Source organism: Aspergillus tubingensis, assembly GCF_013340325.1.
Source record: "Aspergillus tubingensis WU-2223L DNA, scaffold_7, whole genome shotgun sequence".
In the NCBI taxonomy this organism is placed as follows: domain Eukaryota; kingdom Fungi; phylum Ascomycota; class Eurotiomycetes; order Eurotiales; family Aspergillaceae; genus Aspergillus; species Aspergillus tubingensis.
In genome coordinates this window covers 3,169,586-3,191,999 of record NW_023336281.1, presented here as the reverse complement: position 1 = coordinate 3,191,999, position 22,414 = coordinate 3,169,586, and the positions used below count along the sequence as shown (strand labels likewise).

At 50.5% G+C, this 22,414-nt stretch overlaps 7 protein-coding genes across 7 annotated transcripts; 2 read left to right on the top strand and 5 right to left on the bottom strand.

Moving 5' to 3' along the window:
• Positions 1–760: 760 nt before the first annotated feature.
• On the bottom strand, positions 761–2,291 carry AtWU_06018 (PDK/BCKDK family protein kinase; the record flags this gene model as incomplete). Its single annotated transcript, XM_035501128.1, has 4 exons — positions 761–824; positions 882–1,873; positions 1,934–2,082; positions 2,180–2,291. 4 exons carry the CDS (start codon positions 2,289–2,291, stop codon positions 761–763), a joined length of 1,317 nt encoding a protein of 438 aa, XP_035357021.1.
• A 4,858-nt stretch (positions 2,292–7,149) lies between these two features.
• Positions 7,150–8,758, top strand: AtWU_06017 (uncharacterized protein; the record flags this gene model as incomplete). The annotated part of the gene is made up of 5 exons (XM_035501127.1): positions 7,150–7,451; positions 7,569–7,771; positions 7,869–8,174; positions 8,252–8,676; positions 8,732–8,758. The coding sequence occupies 5 exons, from the start codon at positions 7,150–7,152 to the stop codon at positions 8,756–8,758; spliced, it is 1,263 nt and encodes a 420-aa protein (XP_035357020.1).
• Positions 8,759–9,968: 1,210 nt separating this feature from the next.
• On the bottom strand, positions 9,969–11,933 carry ade13 (adenylosuccinase ADE13; the record flags this gene model as incomplete). The annotated part of the gene is made up of 9 exons (XM_035501126.1): positions 9,969–10,219; positions 10,293–10,350; positions 10,408–10,414; positions 10,477–10,555; positions 10,609–10,681; positions 10,738–10,854; positions 10,923–11,650; positions 11,717–11,803; positions 11,882–11,933. 9 exons carry the CDS (start codon positions 11,931–11,933, stop codon positions 9,969–9,971), a joined length of 1,452 nt encoding a protein of 483 aa, XP_035357019.1.
• Positions 11,934–12,213: 280 nt separating this feature from the next.
• AtWU_06015 (EXO70 family protein) lies at positions 12,214–14,233 on the bottom strand (the record flags this gene model as incomplete). The annotated part of the gene is made up of 3 exons (XM_035501125.1): positions 12,214–13,607; positions 13,671–13,888; positions 13,950–14,233. The coding sequence occupies 3 exons, from the start codon at positions 14,231–14,233 to the stop codon at positions 12,214–12,216; spliced, it is 1,896 nt and encodes a 631-aa protein (XP_035357018.1).
• Positions 14,234–14,591: 358 nt separating this feature from the next.
• Positions 14,592–17,255, top strand: AtWU_06014 (putative phospholipase A2 (PlaA); the record flags this gene model as incomplete). The annotated part of the gene is made up of 1 exon (XM_035501124.1): positions 14,592–17,255. One exon carries the CDS (start codon positions 14,592–14,594, stop codon positions 17,253–17,255), a length of 2,664 nt encoding a protein of 887 aa, XP_035357017.1.
• Positions 17,256–17,881: 626 nt separating this feature from the next.
• On the bottom strand, positions 17,882–19,705 carry AtWU_06013 (putative phosphatidylinositol-3,4,5-trisphosphate 3-phosphatase; the record flags this gene model as incomplete). The annotated part of the gene is made up of 3 exons (XM_035501123.1): positions 17,882–19,479; positions 19,545–19,629; positions 19,703–19,705. The coding sequence occupies 3 exons, from the start codon at positions 19,703–19,705 to the stop codon at positions 17,882–17,884; spliced, it is 1,686 nt and encodes a 561-aa protein (XP_035357016.1).
• Positions 19,706–20,480: 775 nt separating this feature from the next.
• AtWU_06012 (uncharacterized protein) lies at positions 20,481–20,903 on the bottom strand (the record flags this gene model as incomplete). Its single annotated transcript, XM_035501122.1, has 1 exon — positions 20,481–20,903. One exon carries the CDS (start codon positions 20,901–20,903, stop codon positions 20,481–20,483), a length of 423 nt encoding a protein of 140 aa, XP_035357015.1.
• Between the last annotated feature and the right edge of the window lie 1,511 nt (positions 20,904–22,414).

Here is a 22,414-nt window from a genome sequence, read left to right as displayed (position 1 = left end):
CCTATCCAAAACCATACCGTACCATATTCCGTCAATCCGTAAGAAACATACTATACAAGGAGGGTTGCGACTCAGGCATAACATGCAAGATAACCAATAGCAATAAATAATGGCAAGTAAACAAGCAACAAAAGATGGTGTCCAGGGAAGAATGCAGGCACAGGCGCCCAATCATCTATAGTGGTGTATAGATAGATCTCCAAAATACGACTCAAGTCAATGAATGCATGAGCGTCTGTGTCTTCCAATGCGGATCCATCGTACCAAAAAGGGTATCTAATAGACCAGAAATGCGGCCTGAATCTCAATACATCCTCCCAAAACACAGGGGAATGCCAGCGCATCACTTTTCAACAAGTATAAATATGGTAGTAGCACCTTTCCACCCACAAGGCCTGCAAGGGGGCCGACCATGTCACATGCTGAGCCATGGTATGACAAGGTTTCGTGGCTTATAGTTCTCTAGAAGTTCTGTCCCCACTAGTACCCCAGTCTAGTGCGTCGGCATGGGCATGTTGACTGGGCGAGGGTAAGCGCCAAGCAAATTGCAGCTACTTTATCCACGCGTCTCAGCGTTGAGTAGAATTGCTGCATCTCCAACTTGCTTGCGTTCGGAAACTTCCCGATTGCGCATCCGCGCGCTTTGAATGTTCATCGGCGTCAATCCTTGGGATGGTGGTGGATCCGGTTCTGTGTAGAAAGGATGCAGTCGGTGGGAAGTGGAGAACCGGACACGACCATCCCTCATGACTGGTAATTGTCATTGCAGGGGCTCCGAGCTCGAAGAGAGCCGGTTGAGATGGAGATAGACGTCAGTGCCATAACTAGTGTGTGGTTAGTCACATTGGGTCGTTCACATTGGTCGGGACCTTGGCACTCACCCTTCCATACTGATCAGCTTCAGATCGCCACCAAAGTAGCGAGCATACAGTCGACTGATCGGCAGACCGTATCCAAAACCGGCCATGGGAGCCTTGAAGTCACTCTTGTCAAAGTCGGGATCCAGGCTAGGAGTTTGCTCTACGGTAGTGTACATGTACGTCCAGACCAAGGGGATGGCGGAGCGAGGGATGCCACCACCTTCGTCGGAAATCTTGATGGTAATGTCTTCTTTGCCCTCTGCGATGATGACCTTGGTGACCGGGAAGGCATCCTTGTCTGCGCCGTGGGCTTCCACGACAGCACGCAAGGAGTTCTTCAAGGTTTCAAAGAGCATATGGGACAAGTGACCCGGAACATACATGAAGTTCAGATCTTCCTTGCAGACAAGTTGCACTTTGGGTGCATCAAATAGACCATAGTAATCCTCACAGACGAAGCGAGCGTTGTCGATAGCCTCAAGGGCTACCTCGCGCACATTGGTTTTCGTACAGATGATACCGACATAGTTTGGTTGTCGCACATGCGTTTGTTCCGTTAAAGCGATATGTTGACCGATCAACATTCGTATACCAATCCGGGACATGTAAAACCGATCGAGGAAGGACTGTACGGTGGAATCAATCTGCAGACGTTGGCGCTTTCGTTTCCATTCAAGGATACCTTGAGCCACGGTAGTGACAACACTGTCGTGTCTCCGCTTGATATGCTGCAAAGTCTTGGCGAAGCGTTCATTGTAATCATTCAGTTCCGGGGGCCAATCTCCATGGTCATCAGAAGGAGCATAGTATCTTCGGCCCACGGCGGCGCCTTTGCCGTTGCCGTTGCCGTTCAACAGGGACGAGGGTGACGAGCGATACTGTCCTTCACGGATGCTAGGGTTCTGGGTTGTTTCGGAGAGGATTCTCGAAGTGCCTCCGTTGAGCCTCCCCGGACGGAGCAGACGAGTCTTGACTTCCTGAGTTAGAGTAGGTCGAGGGAGGTTGATGATTTCCTACGTTATCACATGTCAGTCATCACCCGAGAACCAACCTTCAGCGGGTATGAGTCATACCTCGAACGACTGTGCGTACCAGTCCTGGACCTTCTTGATAGATGGCATTTCACTGAGTCCATCTGGAAGTTCTCCAAGATCCTGGACCCGATGAGCGAGACGTATTGGGAGTTCTTCGGAAAGGAACTGTGAGGCGCGAAAGAGGGTGCCTGGTGAGGGGAAAAGATCACGAGGTTAGCGGGGGTGAACACTCAAGAAGTTGGAAGAAAGAAAGGAGTGCTTGTAAAAGAAAACAAGAAGACTTACCTGTGGAGGGCCTATCTCCAAACTGCACCATCTGCCGGAGAGAGACACCAGTAGCAGGGAAGCTGGCATAATGTCTGATGGTGTTCATCAGACTCTCCGACGGCTTCCACATGATGTCAACGCGAGGATCAGGCCAGACGGCCTGGAATAGCACTCGATACAACCAATGTGAGTTATACAAGCGCTCCAAATTATTGAGAGCAGCTGGTCGAATAGCTGGTCAGTCAATTGTGATAGTTGGTAAGGAGTGAGAGAGGTGGGAGAAGGACTACCGAGGTTGAGGGACACCTCCGCTCGCAGGCGAGCTCGGAACGGCGGGCGGTATGAAGATCCCCGGAATGGTGCCTCGCAGAGAACCAGGAACTCGGGTGGGCAGGAGACAGAGAGATATATACCACCACGGGGACAATATAGATAGAAAAAAAAAGAACAAACAATAGCCAAGAAGAGATCTTACTTTTCAGACCGATCGAGACACTTTTGGGGGGGTGTTGGTGGGAAAGTCGAGAGAAAAAGGAAAGAGAGCACGGGCGGAGGGAAGTGGGCAGACCGACCGGTGGAGGAGGAATGACTCTTTTTGGATGGGCAGCTGCGGAGACTGAGACTCTCAATTCCCGGGGAGTCAAGGGTCACGTGTGCTGGTGGGGGGGCAGTTGCCGTCTGCGATCCCGTGCTTGGCCGAGGATGTTGCTATTTCCTCTGCCGATTCGGAGCCACTCTTTTATAAGGATTCAAGAAAAGGCCCATTGCACCACCCGGTCTTAGGGAAAAGCAGGAACACTCCGGGCTCAAATACTCCGTGAATCGCCTGTTCTGCTCTGCTCTGCTGGCGGACAGACAACATCGCAGATCTGCCCTCTACGGAGGAAATTGGTCATGGCTGGCCATGTTCCATTCACCTCCCCCTCTTGCCTCATCGCGCAGACCCTTTCAGCCGACTGTGTCTGTGGGGATGTGTCGATGTGACCCTTGCTGCTGCTGGTGGCATTATATGCACCTTCATCTTACTTAAGCTGATATTCTCCGGGCCTGGGTAGTCACTGTAGTGTGTGTCAACTATTGACTAGTCAAGAAATAGTTTAGTAGATAGCTGTAGTCACGAGCAATAGGTCGACGCACACGGGATTGCCGGTGTCAAGCTGAACCTTTCTCCGGATCTCCCCTTCGTCCGAGGCTGGTTCGAATCCGGGGCACGCGCACACTCCGACTGGCCAGAACCCCATCCAGCAAGAGTAATAGTAGTTAGGTCTAGAGTCCCTTGTTCCTTGTCAGCCTCGGATTTGCTTCTTTGTCTCTCCCCTCCATCTTCAAACGCAGCTGGCTGCTTTTGTCAAGGTACACCCTGATTAGGTTCACCCCTTCCCGCGGGTGTCCCCAGTGATCCGTGGTTCTTCATGAGGTTCTCAACAAGCTTATGTATACCGTGTACACCGGCTCCCAATTAGTAGTCAGTAACTCTCTGGGGAGTTTATCGCTGGAGTTTATCGCTGTTGGGATCGGCCTCGTGACCACTCCCCATTAGGGTCTAGATGAATAGAATTCTAGTCACCTGCCACGTTGATGGCTAGCAACACTTGACGGGAAGCTGAACTAGAAACAAATCGTCTCATGAAGGGAAAAACAAAAAGTGCAGATGTGGTAGAGGACAACATCCCTCTTATGATATAAAATAAGACTAAGAATTGTATTGTTATGGACGTATGCTCGTGGTTCTATCTCGTATTGTCCCTGCATACGAAAAAATGAAGAAAGTTCTGGGCAACCATCTGCTGGACCGCCACATCGTGGCTTTGTACTTGGGTTCATTACCGTTAGAACTTAGTCACTGGACGGACACAACAGCAGGAAAAAGCAAAAAGACCCAGGTGGAATATTTAAACGACGGCCGCAGCAGCGAAGATCCTCGTGGTGCATCTCCGATGGTTAGTCCACTGACGGGGAGAGCCAATCAGGCGAGGCCGCGTCCTGATAAAGATGAGCGAGGATAAGAGACGACGCGACGCGGTGAGAACTCCTATCAGTCCCCAAACCGCTGCATAGGGCTGGAAAAAGAGGCGGAGCAACAAGAAGAGAGAAAATAGAAGAAAAAGTAAAAATTGGAAGAAGAAAAGAAAAGAAAAGAAAAAAGAAAATTGAGATGAACGGTCATGGAAAACGGATGCCCAACCCAAGCCTTTCAGGCAGGTGGTGACTCCTTACCCATCATTGCGTCGTCATGATCTTCTGTCATTTCTGCTCTATCACTTTCGAAGAAAGAAGAAATGTGAGTCTGCGAGAGATGGAGCCCGATTTTCCACACACACACACCCACACAGCACACACACATACCCCCGTCGATGACAACCCACCCACACCCCCTGTCATTAAAAAAAAGGTGACCATGGACTGGCTCTAACTAAGGCCCTTGTTCGTCCCCTAAAGGGGCTCTCTCCTCCCCTAGTTAGCTTGCAATTACCGGGGCCATAGTTCAGTTAACTCCAGCTGGCGTCCCTCTGGTCTCACATTCAATTCTTCGCATGTCCTTTCCGCCCGAAACCTTCTTGAACAGTGGAGTCTCGTTAACTTTTTTGACACCTGTCTGGCCCACCAACCGGAGAACTACTAGTCGTCACCTCGAGTATCTGCCCGTCAGGTTATCTGACTGGCCCTCATCTCACCGTACGGTGTGAGTTGACCGTTTTAAAATCGCCGAGGAAGCACCGGCAACTCTTGGGTCGACCCTGAGTTCAGTTTCTCTTTTCCACGGGACTTCTCTGGGGGATACCGATACTTTTATTTGTGTTATTTTTTTTTATTCAGTTTCAGATTTGGTGTTGATCTCACCACCTTATCTTGGGCCTCAACTTTTTATTTTCTTTTTATATATATATCACACTATCATACTATATATTTTTCTTCCATTTTTTTTTTATTATTATTTATCCATTTCTCTTGTATTATCGATTGTGTGATCTGTGACAGATCCCGAAGTGGTCGGGAAACGCAGTGATTACGATTTAGAGGGGCAAACTTTTCCATAATAGGTGAGTGAAAAGTGTCCGATTTGATGTCACGGACCAATTTCTTCCCCCGAGGCTTGTTATTATTTGTGTGCGGGAGTGGGTTTCGTTGCCATTCTTATGTGTTATGATGATGGCTATAGCTCATCCCGGGCTGTGGACTGATGGATCGGGACAAGAAGGGAGGGGGTAAAATGGATCCATCGACCAGTTTGTTTACATGCAGTGGAAGGATGGCTTGTCCCAGGATTTTGTTCCAGCGGCTTTGATTGAGGGCATGTGTCGGTTTTTAGTTGTTCGTTTTTTATTTCCGTTACCCTGTGGGTTTATTGTTCTAACCCAAAAGGAACAAAAAAAAAATTTGGGGTGCGAAAAGAAAAATGATGCAAACCGGCATTGCACGAACATCAAAAACCCTCGTCATACCTTTTTTTCTCATTTATTATATTTCATTACTAGTATTGATTTATGGTCTCTGAAATTTTTGTGTGTGTGTATTCTGGGTTTCTTTCTCAATCCCTCTTCCGTTGGGATTCATTCTTCTAATCGTCTTTTTTTTTATTTTCTTTTTTTCCTTTTCATAGATTTTGATGATTAGTTGGCTTTTTCTTGTTTTGGATCTCATATTTCTTTTTCCCTTTGGCAATTCTTATTGTTAATCTTCCCGATTGCACTGGAGAAGGCGTTTACCAGACTATCTGGCTGGGTTGTTGCTGTGCACTCACTCATTGGCAGGAACCCGATAGAGAGGATCCGCAAACCTTCCCAGCATTGCCTTTTTTGCGCTCATGCTGTTGAAGCCGAATCTCTGCCCTTCACTGGCCCGGAACCAGTCAATTAGCCCCTCCTTCATAATTACTACTTGCCCCTCCATTGCCTTCTAGGTTATATTTCTGTCACTCTGTTGATCCCATTGTGTGTGCGCGTGTGTGGTCCTGTCATTGGAGCCTTCGTATTGGTTAATATTCAGGGGAAAAAAAGAGGACCACTTGTGAGCCAAGCCAGAGGAGACCAAACAAGACAGACAGACAGACAGAAGTGAAAAAAAAGAGGGGAAAAATTGGAAGAGAAAGAAAAAAAAAAAGAAAGGAAGGGGAAAAAAGAAAATAATAAAGCCTGAAAGCAAACCAGTCAAACCAACAGAGCAAAAGGACTGGGTGGGAAGTAGAAACCTGCTCAAAAAGGAAAGAACGAGAGGCCACTTGGTGGAACGGATTTGGGGCAACCGTCGACTTTGACTGAAGGAAATCTCAGGTGGCAGGGAAAGCAAAGTCACGTCCAGTTAGGACTAGGAGAACAGAAGAAGAGAATCGAAGCAAAGAGAGAAAGAAAGCAAGGACGAAGAAGAAGAGAGTGAGAGAGAGACGTGGAGAGAGAGAGAGACAGAGACAGAGAGAGGCACCAATTCTTGGGAATAATATCATCCCAATCGGAAGGAGACATCTAAAGGCCTCCCTCCACTCTTCAGCTACTCCCCCTCCCATCTTACCCACCCCTCTCCTTCTCTCGTGTGGTGATTGTTTATTTCCTGCTTTAGGAAATTAGCAGTCAGTGTCTCCAACGCCACAACTCTTACTATCACTTCTAACCCCATCATCATCACCCATCACCATCAACCTCTACGTGCCTCTCTGATTACCCGTTCGGGCGAGTCGTGCCAGACAAGACGGCCTGTCTCCGGCCTCAAACCACACAAATCACAACCCCCCTCACTCCCTTCCTACTCCGATACTATCTACTATCCTATTTGCCCCCTCTCGGGGTGCTTCCCCTGGCTGGCCCCATTACGTTGGCTGGGAATCCTGCCTGATTCCGAGACTTCAGCTTGCATTGTGACTGGATTAGCCCTGGGCAGTCAGTCACCTAAGCAAACAAGGGCTTCTGGTACTTCAGCAGATGCATCTTTCCTGACTCTCTTCCTTCCCCCTTGTACTACCCCTCCAGCTGCATGTTCATGTAAACAAACCCAATATGTCTCGCCGTCGTGCCTCTCACAGCGAATCATTGGGAATCTCATCTACTATGAACGAAGCTCTTGCCTATCCTTTCTCCGGGATGCAGCAAAGCAATGCTCCACAGCGACGCGGCCCGATCGAAGGGCCCAACGGTCGACGCTTGATTCGTAGGGTCACCTGGCGATCCTCCACGTACAAGTTGATGGCTTGTTTGTGGGTGTTGGGTGTCTTTTATATCGTCTGGCTGATCCGGGATGTCTTCTACTACCCCTTCTACGCCTCTTCCAAACAGCCTTTCACCCCCAAAGACACGAATGAGTAAGTCCCTGGATGCCTCTCCCTGTCAGTTTCCTTGTTTTTGCCCCCTTCAGGTTGACCTCATCGTTTCCTCTGATCCATGACCCAATTACTCATCTGGCCCCGTCTTGTACATAGTTTACTGGCTCCCTATGTGGGTCGTCAAGAGTGCGACATTTCTTCCCTGTCCCTCTTCAGCCCCCCTCAACCCGGTGATGGCGAACGTGCTTCAAGCAATCCATACTGCCAATCTCGTGATGCCCTGCTCAACGCCATGAGCAATGGCGGGCGTCACGGCTTTGACGCTGCGTATACCTCTCAAGGCAAGTGCCAAATCGATGGTCTTTCTTTTCTCGTATCGGACACTTCGGCTTCTCGGAGGGGCTCCAGAGGGGCAACAATTGCCTTCTTGACACTCAAACTGACCTTCCCCTCCAGGATGCTCTTATCGTTGGTTCACTAGCGCCGAAGTATGCGACATTCTTCGGAAATTCGATGGAATCGTCTTCGTGGGTGATGATACCTTGGCCGATGCCTATGCAGGCTTCAACATTCTTTTGCGGGAGGACCTGGCCACTGGATCCCTGAGAGAGTGGGAGATAAACAAAGGACATGGCCATGATTGCCGATGTGAATCCCAGTTCACCAGTAGATCGTGCCTACCTCTGCGGATTACTTCCAGTGATGAGGTATACGCCCAAGAAGGAAGCAGTGCCCCTCGCAGGCCTTACGCTTGTTCATCCCGTAAGCACCCCCAGCATCCTAGTCACCATCAATGCTCACATCTGGGCTGGATTGCTGACAATGCTTTTTGCTCTCAGGTATTCCTCATGCCTTCCTCGCTACAGCCAGTTCTCCTGCCCCAAGGGGTGTGTATGACAAATTTCGTCGAATGGTCGCCCGAGGAGTTGGCCGGAACAGACCCGTTCCCGTGATCCTGAGTCTTTCCCTTTCCACATCCTATTCCCTGTCTACAGCTAAAAGCAGCATGGATGAATGGCTTACACTGGCTCAGGCCAGTGGACGGAACACCCCTTTTCTCTGGGTAGGTCCGACAGCTCCTGGGCTTCAAAAGGACTCGAGGGACAACATCCACGCATCCAGCTGGCAGTATTCACAAGACACCGCCCAAGAAGCCCGCAACAGAGGCTTGGATGCTCTGGGAATGTACAATGCGACCCTTCAAGCTGATAGTTGGGATGGTAAGCACTACGGAGAGAAGGTAGCTTTGATACAAGCGATGATGGTGAGTGACGCTCTGCATATTTTGCCACCAAGTACTTTCAGTAACAGCCCCTTAGGTTATCAACTGGCTGGCTATGCTCTGAATTGATGACGGAGTGGTGCTGTGCCATCCGTTTCAAGGTTCCCTCGAAACTAACTACGGTATTGGATGTCCCTAAAACGTGCGCTCTATTTAACCCAAATCACCCTCAGGTATTCTGAAATACATGTTGCCTCATCTCAACAGTGACCGACAGCGTGTCTATATTTCGCTGCTTTTCTTGTCCTGTATTGTCTTATCTGTCAAACCTTGACGTCTCATGAGAAGTATTATTTCCGAGCCAGATTGCTTTTGATGGATGGGACAGGTGTTTTCTTTTACTACTTTTTCTTCACTTTCTTCTCCTCCTTCTTTCTCTTCGCTTTTTTTTTTTTTTTTCTTTTTTTCTTTTTCTTTTTTCTTTCGCTCTACCTGATTACATCGCGCACCCTCATATCTATTTCACTGCATTTTTCTTCTTTCTATCTTGTTTCATCATGTAACCTCGCAGCTTCATCCACACATCACACTTGTTTGTCTGGTATTTAAATGGCCAAGGCGTTATTGACATTTATCATCATCATCATCATCATCTACTACTGTGTCTATGTTTTCTCGATTGAACCAGTCACAATACATTACACTGAATTTATAGAACACAGATACCCGCAACCGGAAAGATTCACACATGAACTTAGTAGTAGTTTATTTCGCATACCGTGTCTTTGAATAAAGCCTGGGGACCTGTAGATACAATGTTGCAGTAAAACGTTCTCCCCACAGTTTTGAGTTCTGCCAAAACTCTGTTTTACCACAGCCGACTGGTTGGGCCGTCGGGGCTGCAGCACCAACTTCCCTGCCACTGCGTTCTAGGCTTCCGATAAGGGGACGGAAAGTACAATGGGTATGTAGTATGTACCTCTCCGCTAGACAGGTACATCGTGTAACGTCACTTAAACTGTAAACATAGAGACCAACAAGGAGAACATTTATTCAACATGCATTATTAACATCTCGTATCATTTCATCAATTATATTATCTATACACATGGTCTTTTAGACTGCTGGAATCTGCTAAAACGGCCTTTTAGTTTTCATCCGTTTTTGGTCAAATCAAGGTACTTGGAACAGATTTCGCTGGCATGTCGCATGACTAGATTTCGCTTTTGTGTAGGGAGATTGTGGAGGAAGAAAACGCCAATTCGCTCCTGTCCGGCCTACCCGCTCGGTATAACTCCATGACGTGTCTATATGTGCGCGCGTGCGGGAAGAAACTATACGTAGAGGGCAGAGGTCTCGGCCTTGGCGACCTGGGCCTCGTAGGGCTTGAGGGCCTCCTTCACTTCGGTGGAGAGGAACTTCTCAACCTGCTGGGGAGCACGGCCGACGAAGGTGCTGGGGTCAAGGAGAGCATCAAGCTCATCCAGGATGGGGGCGAAGAAAGCAGTGCGACGGACGCGGTCGAGCAGGTCGTTGTTCAAGCCGAGCTTCTTGACGTTGTCGGCGGCTTGGTGGGAGAGGACACCTGTTGTAGCACAAGAAATTGTTAGGTTAGGGCTAGCTAGTGTGGGACTGGATTGGGGGGCCGCGCGACGTACGGATTTCCTCGTGGGCGTCCTGACGGGACAGACCCTTCTTCACACAGGCCATGATGATCTGTTATGCTATGGTTAGTATTATTGGAAGACACGGTTCTGGACGCGGAAGGCTTACGTTCTCACTATAGTTGGTCTCTTGGTTAGCTGGAGCTTCAAAATGGGGGTAGAGGCGTCTGGAACTTACGTGGCCATGAAGGGCAGCTCATCGTTGACATGGCGTCTGATGACTTCGGGGTAAACAACAAAGCCGGAGGTGACGTTGTCTAACGGTTGTCAGCATCGGGAGAGATGAGTGGAAAAGGCGCTGAAAACTCACTCAGAAGGATGAGACAGGCATCGGCCGAAAGGAAGAGTTCGGGGATGCTGATACGGCGGATAGCACTGTCATCCTGTTCATGCCGTTAATAAATGAAGTCGGATAACGAGAACCATCTCGCAAACTTACGAGAGAGCGCTCGAACCACTGAGCGGAGTAGGTGTCCAGAGCATCCTTGGGGAGGTTCTGAAGGTGTCTTCCGAGAGAGCACAGACGCTCGGACCGCATGGGGTTACGCTTGTAAGCCTGCACAGACCAACCACGTTAGTATTTCCTGTAGCTCTCATTGGTCCTTTTGAATTTTTTTTCCTCACCATAGCACTGCTACCAATCTGGTCCTTCTCGAAAGGCTCCTCGACCTCCTTCAGCATGGCCAAGTGACGGATGTCAATGCCAATGCGCTCGCAGGTAGAGCCGAAAGAGCCGAGGGCATTGCCAACATCGACATCAATCTTACGGGAGTAGGTCTGGGCGGAAATGATGTACGCAGACTTGAAACCGGCCTTCTCGGTGACCAGCTCATCCAACTGCTCAACCTTATCATGGTTGCCCTCGAAGATCTGGAGGAAAGAGGCCTGAGTACCGGTGGTGCCCTTGACACCACGGAAGCGCAGGTCATCGCGAGCCCGCTCGAGGTTCTTCAGGTCCATGAGCAAGTCCTGGATCCACAGGGAGGCACGCTTTCCGACGGTAACAAGCTGAGCGGGCTGTCCGTGGGTGAAACCCAGGCAGGGCAGGTCCTTGTACTGCTTAGCGAAGGCAGACAGCTTGTCAATGACGACAGCAAGCTTGGGGATGAGGATATCGAGTCCGTCACGGAGGAAGATCAAGTCTGCGTTGTCGGTGCAGTAGCAGGAGGTGGCGCCCCAGTGGATGATTCCGGCAGCGGCAGGAGCGACCTGACCATAGGCGTGGACGTGAGCCATGACATCGTGTCTACGGCGCTTCTCCTCCTCGGCGGCAACCTTGAATTCGTCATCCTGAATAGTGAGGTGGGCCTTCATCTGCTCAATGGCTTCGTCGGAGATCGGCAAACCGAGCTCTGTGCGGGTTAGTCGGGCAACGGAAACGGGGTGACAAAAGCACGACAGTGGGCAGTATGGTTTACCTTTCTCGGCCTCGGCGAGCCAGAGCCACAGCTGTCTCCAGGTAGAGAAACGGTTCCTGGGAGAGAAGAGATACTTCATCTCGTCGCCTGAAGAATGGTGTCCCGTTAGTCCGATATCGCACTATGAGGGCAGAAGGTCGCCCGAGGTGTTATCGGGAGACTTACTGGAGTAGCGCGAGTTGAGAGGGGTCTGGTAGACATCGTTACTGGCAGACATCTTGGCCGTAGGGAATTGAGAGGATTATAGAAGGAATTGAGGGAAGAAGAAAAGGGGAAAAGGCGGAGGAGGGGCGAGGCGAAAGTTGTGCGGGATGACCAGCAAATTTCTAGTGGAGTGGATGAACGCGGCGGGGTCTCCGCTTATCGGTCACGTTATCGCCGGAGTTGCTTATCACCACATGACACCCAAATCGTGGGGGAGGCCTTTTTTTTAACACATATTATCACATTAGAAAATATAAGAAGGTAAGGTAGGTATATATCTAAGATTTCCTTCCTCATCCAAGCGCCGCCAATTGAGCCGACAAACTGCCTTTGTCGTATTTGACATATTTGCCTCGTCCCTTGTCGATCTCATGATAGCGGTCCCAGAATCGGGCATAGAGTGGCTCGAGAACAGCCTGGACCTCCCGAGCCAGCACCCCGCGCACCTCCCGCTCCATATACAATGCCTTGTGGCGGCCCACCAGTTCATCGAAACTAGCATTGAAAGCTTTGAACTTGTCTTTGATAGCGTCCTTGTCCTTAGATGAAAGTGATTTAACAATGGCGGCGGAGTCGACGACACCTCCAGATGCCGGTCGTGCTGACCCGCCAGAGCCCCGAGAGGTATACTGCACATCCAGAAGATAGTGGGAAGTTTCTTTCCATGCATCGAGATACGTCGAAGTGGCCCGTTTGCGGAATGTGTCGATTCGTGCAATGCTGTCGGCAGAGCCAAGGTATCGGGCCAACTCAGAACTCTGACGGATGGAGCGATCCACTGTACAGAATACGTTGGACAAGAAAACGCCCTGGACTGCCTTCGAGCGGTGAAGTGCTCGGCCTCGAGCTTCCAGGGCGATCATAAGAGCTTCGATCATATCGAGTATGAAGTGCGATAAAAGGGTCATGCTGTCCGGGCTGACATCCAAGGGCGCCGTGGGCGCTGCATTGGTCGTGGACCGCCAGTTTCCATCTCCCAGAGATGTCAAGATCGATGCGAGCGGCCCCGAATAGCCCGTCAGGGTAGTAAGGGAGCTCATGACTTCATTGACAAGGGGAACAGACCCGCCATCTGGCGGGAGCATGGTAATCCCTGCGGCCTTGCGTTTTGTCTCCTCCAATAACTCCGAAAGCGACGATTTTGCCGTCTCCCGAACCGGCCTAAGAGCCTCGATGAAAAGGCTTTTCAGCTCCCCTGTTTTCGACTCCACACGGTACGACATGGCAGTCACAATCTCGATGATTTCGAACGCCAAAAAGCAATCCGTCATGAGGTTTGCCCTGATATACTGGTTGAGCTCTCGCAAGGTCTGCGCATATTCGCCCAAAGCGGAGCGGCAAGTTGCCTGCAAGGCCAGTCCCCGTTGATCACCTGTAAAGACCCGCACGAGAATATCATGTTCTGCATATATAAAGCTTTCTAAAGCGTTGGAATAGATCCCGATACCGTTGGTGCCTTGCCTGTAGGGACCGTCGGCAGCCCGTCGCTTGACAGTATTGAGAGATGCTATGGCCAGGTTCTGCAAGCTCGATGTGATATATGGTCCGCGAATATCGGCGTAAATTTTGAGAGCGGGGTTTCCGCCATCACCCCGTTGCGGCCCATAGCTCGCTGCAGAGCCGATAGCCGAACATACCGGGCCCAACTCCGCGACAGTCTCATCAGGTAGCGAGGGGAATGAGAGTTCTATAGCGAGGCGCAAATCATTAGTATCTATGTTTTAGTAAGAATTGTGTACTAGACACCGACCTTTAGTTAAGTAGTGTAATGGTTCGATCGGATTAACGTAGTCGCTCAGTGTGCCGCGGAGCATGTCCTGGAGCTGGGAGTTTCCAAGCACCAGCAAAGAAGTAAATTCGGAAATAGCTTTTTGGTTCGATCGTAAATTGGTTGAGTTGAGGTCGACCAAGGCCTTTTCCACGCGCTTCACAGCAGAGAGGTATTGCGACAAACCGACGGTCTGGGGGCTGAACGGATGTCAGCCAAACATTCCCTGAATTAGCCCGAACCCGCGAAGATGCTGCATACCTTGATCGTATAATTCCTTCTTCCTTGCCCTTGGCATCCAGAGGCTGGCGGAGGCGTTCAATGGCTTCATTGACCTTATCTATGTTGCTGTTGGTGATCTGTAGCGATTGGGTATTGCTGTAGATGGGCCCGATCGCATGCTTCACCACATTGCCCCCGGTTTCCAAGCGATTCAAAGAGCCTTGAATCTTCTTCGTCAGGAGTTTGAGCTTCTCGAGGTTGGCGTATAGCACCTCGACCTCCGCGCTCTCCTCCGCGTAGGCGGCGTTCCTGGGAGCAACCATGGCTGTGAGGATTCGACCTCGATCGGCGCAGGTCCCACTAGTGTGTCAGGCAATCAGGGATTCGTAACCGGAATCAGACACTCGCGACGGAAGGAGATGATGTCATGTCTTTGACCCTGGCGGTCAGGCAAGAGAAGAGAAGAAAGAGGGGAAGGACAGCAAAAAGAACAGCTGGCCGATGAGGCACCTGGCCTCATGAAGCAAGCATACTAGTAGGCGAGAGAGAGGAGCTCAAGAAGCAAGCTTGTGGCCCTTCAATCTCCCCCGGACAGAAGAGGGGCGCTAATCCCCATCCAGCAAGTTCGGCCCGTCTGCGGCGCCGAGGATTTCCTGGATGCGCCCCACGTGACATGTCGTCATGTTTCCGGCAGATTCCCGGCGCGTCTTCCAGCTCCAGCTTCGCTTTAAGAATGGAGTCCGGCCACGATCGTCGTGGCCTGGCCGCCATGGCTTCATCACTTGCATGTTGCTTCCCGCCACTTCCCCAATCCTACGCGGTACCCATTGCAACATGGGGGCTGCCCAGGCACTGCGTTTACGCTGGACTGTTCCTCCTACCCTCTTGATTGCCTTAGGCGGCGGTCTCCTCTATACTACGAGTGGCCGAACTCAGTCAAATAAGCAATTGCTGCTGCAGACCGGCCCAAAAGGCTTCTTCTCAACAAGCTCAAACCCGGGCTCTGATAAACGGTCGGATAAATCATCCGGAAGCTCCGACTGGAACCCGTTGGGTCATGGCTCCAAGGAAGACCCGCACCATGATGCAGGCTCGATATGGACGAATGTGCTGCAAAAGTTCGAGGGGGTGAAGCAGGCTGTGGGCACTCCCGACTGGATTGAGCTCGACAACATCAAAAACTACATCATTCCGGACTGGACCCGATTGCTTCCACTGTCGGTGCAGAAGCTCCAGCGCGAGCTCTCCATGGCGCCTGGCTCCCTTGCAGACGATATCTGGCACGAAGCTCACGACCCAGACATCAACCCAGAGATCCTCCGCAAGGCCAAAGTTCGAGTTGGGGATACACTCTGCAACGAAGAATTGGCGTACAGACAGAAGCGGCAAAAATACGCAACCGCGGCGCTGGCCTCTTATCTGGACATCCCTGAAGATGAAATACATCCGGACGATGTTCCCATCATTGCCATGTGCGGCTCGGGTGGCGGTCTGCGTGCGCTTGTTGCTGGCACCGGCTCGTACCTCGCGACTCAAGAAGCTGGCCTATGGGATTGTGTTACCTATACTGCTGGCGTAAGTGGCAGTTGCTGGCTGCAGACGCTCTACCACTCGTCCATCACGGGGCGCAATTTCAACAAAATGGTCGACCATCTGAAAAACAGACTGGGAGTCCATTTGGCCTTTCCACCGGCAGCCCTCAAGCTACTCACCAATGCTCCCACAAACAAGTATCTTCTCAGCGGCTTGGTCGAGAAGCTGAAAGGTGATCCCGGTGCCGATTTTGGCTTGGTGGATATATACGGCATGCTCTTGGCTGCGCGATTGCTGGTGCCCAAGGGAGAATTAGGCGTCTGTGATAGGGATCTGAAGCTATCGAATCAGAGATACAACCTCGCTTCCGGAGCTCATCCACTTCCCATCTATACGGCTGTTCGCCATGAGATTCCTGTGCTCGAGAACCAAGAGAACCCCGAAAAACGAGAGAAGCCAGAAGATTTGATTAAAGAGTCGAAAAGCGAGGCATGGTTTCAGTGGTTCGAGTTTACACCCTACGAATTCTTCTGCGAGGAGCTCAGTGCAGGAATACCGACATGGGCGCTAGGAAGACACTTCCACGGTGGAGTCAATGTTAAACCTGAAGAGATCTCCCCCATCCCTGAGCTGCGCGTTCCCGCATTGATGGGTGTCTGGGGAAGTGCTTTCTGTGCTACACTGTCTCATTACTACAAGGAGATACGGCCCGTCATCAAAGGCATCACAGGCCTCAGCGGCATAGACTCCCTCATCCAAGGCAAGACGAAGGATCTAGTACGAGTTCACCCGATTGACCCAGCCACCATACCAAACTACGTACTCGGCATGAAAGATCAGCTGCCACCGTCCTGTCCAGAGTCCATCTTCCGAAGCCGTCATCTCCGGCTCATGGACGCAGGCATGAGCAACAACCTCCCCATCTACCCGCTCCTCAGACCTGGCAGAGACGTCGACGTCATCATCGCCTTCGACGCATCAGCCGATATCAAACAAGAGAACTGGCTCTCCGTTGTAGACGGATATGCTCGACAACGAGGTGTTAAGGGCTGGCCAATAGGCGCCGGCTGGCCCAGGGAAGACGAGCAACTCAAACAAACCGAAGAAACGCTCCGTCAGGCCCAGAACATCTCCCAGAAAGAGCTAGCCAACAAGATGGCCGAAGCCCAGGACAAGAGCAAACCCAACAGCCCTACCACCAACCAAAATACTACCTCAAACAACACAACCACCACCCCACCCACAAGTGCACAAAACAAAAAGAAAAACCATCCCTCCACCTCCACCGACCTCGACTACTGCAACATCTGGGTAGGCACCACCCAAGAAATGGTGTCGGGCCAAGAACCCCCACCATCCAAGCGCCTCTTCCACCCACAAGACACCGATCACTCCGAATCCGACTTCCACCTCATGCGCCCAGACGCAGGCATCGCCGTCGTCTACTTCCCCTTACTTCCCAACCCATCCGCCCCAGAGCTGCCCACCAGCTCCTCCCTTCACAAGTCCCGCACTCCCGCCCGCAAATCCGAAAATACTTCCAAAGCCCGCGTCTCCGACCCGGCTAAGCCTCTGACTCCATACCCGGGCACCATCAACCCAGACGTCGACGACTTCCTCTCCACATGGAACTTCGTCTACACGCCGGAACAAATCGACTCAGTGGTCGGTCTTGCGAAGGCGAACTTCGCCCAGGGTGAGGATCAAGTGAAGCGTGTGGTGCGGGCCGTATACGAGCGGAAGAAGAATGATCGGTTACAGCGTGAAGAACGGGAATCGAGGCAGCGGATGGAGGGGTTCGTGCCGCTGTAGGATTGAATTAACTCTGTTGACACATTTGCATGTTTGGCATATTCTGTGGAGTTGTATGTGTGTTTGTATTGAGGAGATTAGGAGTTGAAATGAGGTTTGCGGGACTTCACTTCCTTTTATTTTATTTTATTCATTTTTTTTTTTTTCCCGTTTCTTTTACTAGCAAGTTCAAAGCAAAGCATTGTGTGTGTAGATAATCTACTGTTAGATATGCTAGTATGGTGTGATATGATATGATAACCTCGATATGTATGGTCATATGCTTGAGCCCTTTCTTTTCCTTAGTCTATCTAAATTTGCATCGTTTCGTTATCGGTAATTATTGTTTATCATGTCCAATTTCTCCATAAAACTATATACTCGTAGGGGTTCTTAGCACCAAAACCTACACATTATCAAGCACGCAGATACACGCACCCATTGGGGAAATTACCTGGTCATTCGCTGTCAGTACATTCGTATTCGTATACCTGTATCGTGCGTGTACTATGTAGTATATACAAAGTGTCTTAACTCAGACCGATCCTATCCAGTCAACTCTCCCTCCTATACATATAACAGTGAATACAGATCAGCGGGTTGCTTCATGTACATTGTGCCAATCTCCCCCAAGAAGAGTAACTGTGCTATTTACCCTCGTCAACAGACGACCACTCTTTCTTTGTATCTTTCTTCGCCTGCGAAGGCGCAGCTGAACTTCTCCCCGACTCGTCCTCGCTACTGCCCGCAAGACTAACGTCTTTGCTTTCGTCGGTTTGCTTGCGCAGACCTAGCTGCTTGCCTATTCCTGGTATTGAAGACACGGCGGAGGCGGCAGCGGTGCTGAGTTCTGAGAGGAGGGGGTGGTCGTGCTCGTGCTCGTTAGTAGTATGTTTGTCTTTATGTTTATGTTTGGTTGAGCTGCTGTCTTGTTCTGATTCGAGGTCCTTGTCGGCTTCTAGCTCTTTAGAAGGAGGTGGGGGAGGTGTGTTCTCGTCTTCCTGGTCTCGTGGGGTGTCAGTACCAGAGTTGGAGCCAGTGCCATGAATGTGCCAGTCCGGTGGCTGAGTTTCGGGAATTGGTTCACCGGGCTTGGGCTCGGAAATGGGTCTTCCTGTGTCGGGGTGGGAGGTGCCTGGTTGGTTGGCGTATCGCCAGACGACTTTCAGTCGGTCTAAGGCTTTGACGCCCTTGCGTGTTGTGCCTTTGATGCCGTCGAGGGCCTCCCATTCGGCTTCGAAGACGCCTGAGTCGTGCTGGTCGCCGCCTTCGAAGTAGGCGTTGAACCAGACGTGCGCGATGGACGTTACCATGGCCCAGCCGGTGTAGGCGGCCTTGCTGCGTCGTTCGAAGTCGATGTTCACGTCGGAGGTGGGGACGCTGATGGGGGACTTGGGACGGAAGACGATGGCGGAGACGTGTTTTGGGGGAGTGTCTGTTCTGGCGGGTGAATCGGTGGATGGGTGAGGGCTGTCTTCTGTTCTGGGTGGAAATGTCGCAGCGGATTGGGGTTGTTTCTTGTTGTTGTTATCGGCATGTCCGTTTGGGACTGGGTCTAAGGGCATCGTCTTCGATTTCCCATCATCGACTACCGTACGTTCACTCCGATGGAAGAGATGATACTTCTTGATCTTCTTCCCCTGGTCCTCAAATCCCTCTACCGCGACCTTGACTCCATCTCTCAGTCCCCACACATGCACCTCGAGGATCTCCACCGGCCGCTCGATATACTTCTTTCCCATCTGGTTCGTCCATTTATCCACGTATCCCACCCACCGCAGCTGACTTGGGATGCTCACCCCAGCCCCGAACCCGACACGCATTCGCCGCTCGGTAAATCGCTGCAGTGCATCGTCTGCCTTCCACCCTTCCTGGCTAATCAGGTAGCTGCAGGCTACAGTGCCACTACGGCCTTTTCCGGCCTTGCAATGAACGACAGCAACTCTGTCTTTCTTCTTAGCTTTCTCATCTTTTGTGTCAGGCTCATCGAGCCGATGGATCCAGTTGCGCATACTGCCCGTCATGGCGGGAATGAGCGCAAACGGGGGCGGATGGTGATCGGGCCATGGGTAATGATGGATGCGGTTGTAGACCTCTGAGTCGGGATATCCGGTGCCTTCAGCGCGAAACTCCCAGATACACCAGTCGGAGTCATGTTTCGAGTCGAGGAACTTGACGAGCTCGTCCAGGGGGTTTCTGTAGGCGCGTTGCGGGTAGTTGGAAGAGGGACCGGAGGTTGCGATGACTGTAGGCGCACAGCAGGTAATGAGTCAGTAGTAGTTGGGAAGAATGATAGGGTTGGTGGCTTACTGTTATCAGTCACATAGCACAAGTCTAGACCAGCTTCAGGATGTTGTAACCGGGGGCCGGCAACGATTTGCCGGAGGATCGACGCCTACGTAGCTCCAGTCATTTCATGGTCAGCTACTAATGAAAATAGGAAGTTGCTGAAGAATCGTAGTGCTTACCATAAGATCAAGCGACGTGGAATTTCTACTCAGGCCGATAAGGGGATATTCAGGAACATGCAAGGGGGAGAAAGACAGACCTGAATCGTGAGGGGATCGTGGCGGAGACAGGGTGGCCAGGCGAATGACGCACGGGTCAACCTGGCGATTCTTGGAGATGGATGGTCCAGCTAAACTGGAAAGACCTGTGCAAGGTTATATATTCCATGTAATTGTCATAGGATGAGATAGGCCAAGCATGAGGGTGATTGACAGGGGAGAGAGGCAGTGCAGCTGCTACATGATCAAGCTTGTCGGGGGAAAACATTGTAAGAAGGCCATTCATTGATTTGCAAGGGTCGGGATGATGTCACCGGGACACATTCCAACCCCATCAATCCTATCTCCCAGACTACAACTAGTATCTTGTAACAAGGAACATAAACTTGTGATGTATGTTGGTGTTGGTATATTTGTATATTTGTAGATTCCGACTAAACTAATTGATATATTTTCCCAGATCAATCAATCAGTCATCATGACCAGACCATCCTGTAACCAGACATTATAGATCCTCAACCCTATTCATCATGAACCCAAAGAAAACCAAAATGTAAACAGTCATCAAGAACCAGCCCATCAAATCCATATCAATATGATACATAAACTTAAACGCAAATATTTCCAGTATTTTGCCCTCATTCCACCCTTCATCTATACTGTAGTATACCCCATTTCATGACCTCAAGTCATTATAGCTTTCCAAACCCCTTTTCCACCAATTCCACTATAGACGCATTTAAGCAACACCATATTCCTCCGTGACAGGAATGGTGAACTTCGGTGTCGGCGAGGTAACATTGGTCTCGCCATAAGCATAGAATTCCATGTCGCCGGGCAGAGTCCAGGCATGCTCGACTCGGATGTTCCATTCCGGGTAGGTAGCGGGCTGGATGCGGGACTGGACCTGAGGGTTGCCACCACAAGCAGTCAGGGCAGTGTTGTTGGAGTTACCAGTGCAGGTGGCGTTGAATCCGGGGGTGTTGGCCGTGGCGACGCCGTAGATGTTGAAGCTGTAGGTGCAGGCAGCCGGGGAGCAGCCGGTGGTGAAGTTGGAGACGTGCCAGGTTAGGGCTGGGCTGTCGGCACGGCGGAGAGGAGAAGCCGAGGCTGTGAGGCCGAGGGTGGTGAGAGCGACGGGGAGGTAGTTGAGGAGCTGCATGTTGATAGAGTATATTTCCTTTGTTTGGTTGGTGAAGGTAATAATATGTTTTGATGTAGAGTATCCGAGTGGCGAATGGAGGATGTGTATGTATGTATGTCTACCGTTGGAGGGTGGAACGATAGTTGGTACTTGAGATAGTAGATAAGAGGGAGGAAATTAAGTATTATCAATAGGTGATATGAAGGATACAATACTTTTGTATAAAAAGGGAGGAAAGTAGATAGTAGATAGATAGTAGATCGTAGCGAGAGAGAGGGAAGGACAGAGGCGAATAGTTATAATAAGCCGGGGATGATGTGCAGGTGGCGAGGGGAACCAGAAACAAGCGCAACTCCGAACTGCTTCTAATTTCGACCCCAACAGAGAGTAAGAGAGAGAGAAGAGGAGTGAGAGAGGAAGAAGAAGTGGAGCTGCGGGTGAAACGAACCAGCATTGGCCCAACTGCGACGATCCCTTGAACTAAAAAAGGATCGGTGTGTGTTGGTGTGTCTCTTGTTCTCCATATGACTATCCCTTTGACCAAAAAAAGTTATGAAGAGTTTAACTAGGTTTGTCGTGGGTTTGCATGGTTACACGAGGAAGATCGAAGATTAGAAAAGAAAAGCTGTCTGTGCTGGCCGATGATCAAAAAGAACTTCTACGATGGAATCAATTGACAACTCATGCATACATCCCATTCCCTTACATCCTAAACTACTGTACTGTTAATTCCTAGGGTCCATGCAAGTCGATCCCAATCTCATGCAGCCCGGATAAGAATAGAAACCCTCCCAGGCTCCCACAGTACAACAGCAAACAAACCAGGAACCAACAGTTAATCTAGTTCAGGAGTAACCTGAACCTTCCCTCGGCGATATCCCACACAAAACAAATTAAACCCTCAAATTTCTCCGACAAGTGGGACAAAAACCAGCCATGCCGGTTTTTCTCTCCAGTTCAAACCGCTGGTCAGGGCTGAAAATCCGGGCATTGAATTCTAACGGCGGTTTGAGGTTCCTGGTATGGTTCCATTATGTTGCGCCCGCGTGTCGCAGATGGGGGTTCCTAGTCCACACTAACCAAGAACTAAAAATCTAAACTAACTATACATAGAGCAGGGGTTAGTACGCAGTATCTAAGTTTTGCGGGTTGATTCTTATCCCCCGACTCTCTGCTGGCTGCATGATGGTTCCTGTGGCTTGAATCCTTCCTGGCCTCGGCTGCTGCTTGTCCCTCCCCCCACCCACTCCATTCCTTTTTCTCCGAATGTTCCGGGCAGAAACAGTGCACGTTTGTGTTGATTTAATTACTACATAGTGGCACGGCCATCAGTCTGACAAGTAATCACGGACAAGTCTTTCTCCTGACAGGTAGCTCAATTGATGCCTGTCAGCTTGTGTCTTGTGAAATTAAATACATCGCTTAGGTTGTTGGCATAGGGGCCAAGATTCTACACTAGATACAGTAATAGTATACACGAAGGGAGGATACACACCACCCCCTTTCCAGCTGCCCATTTCTATCCCCCA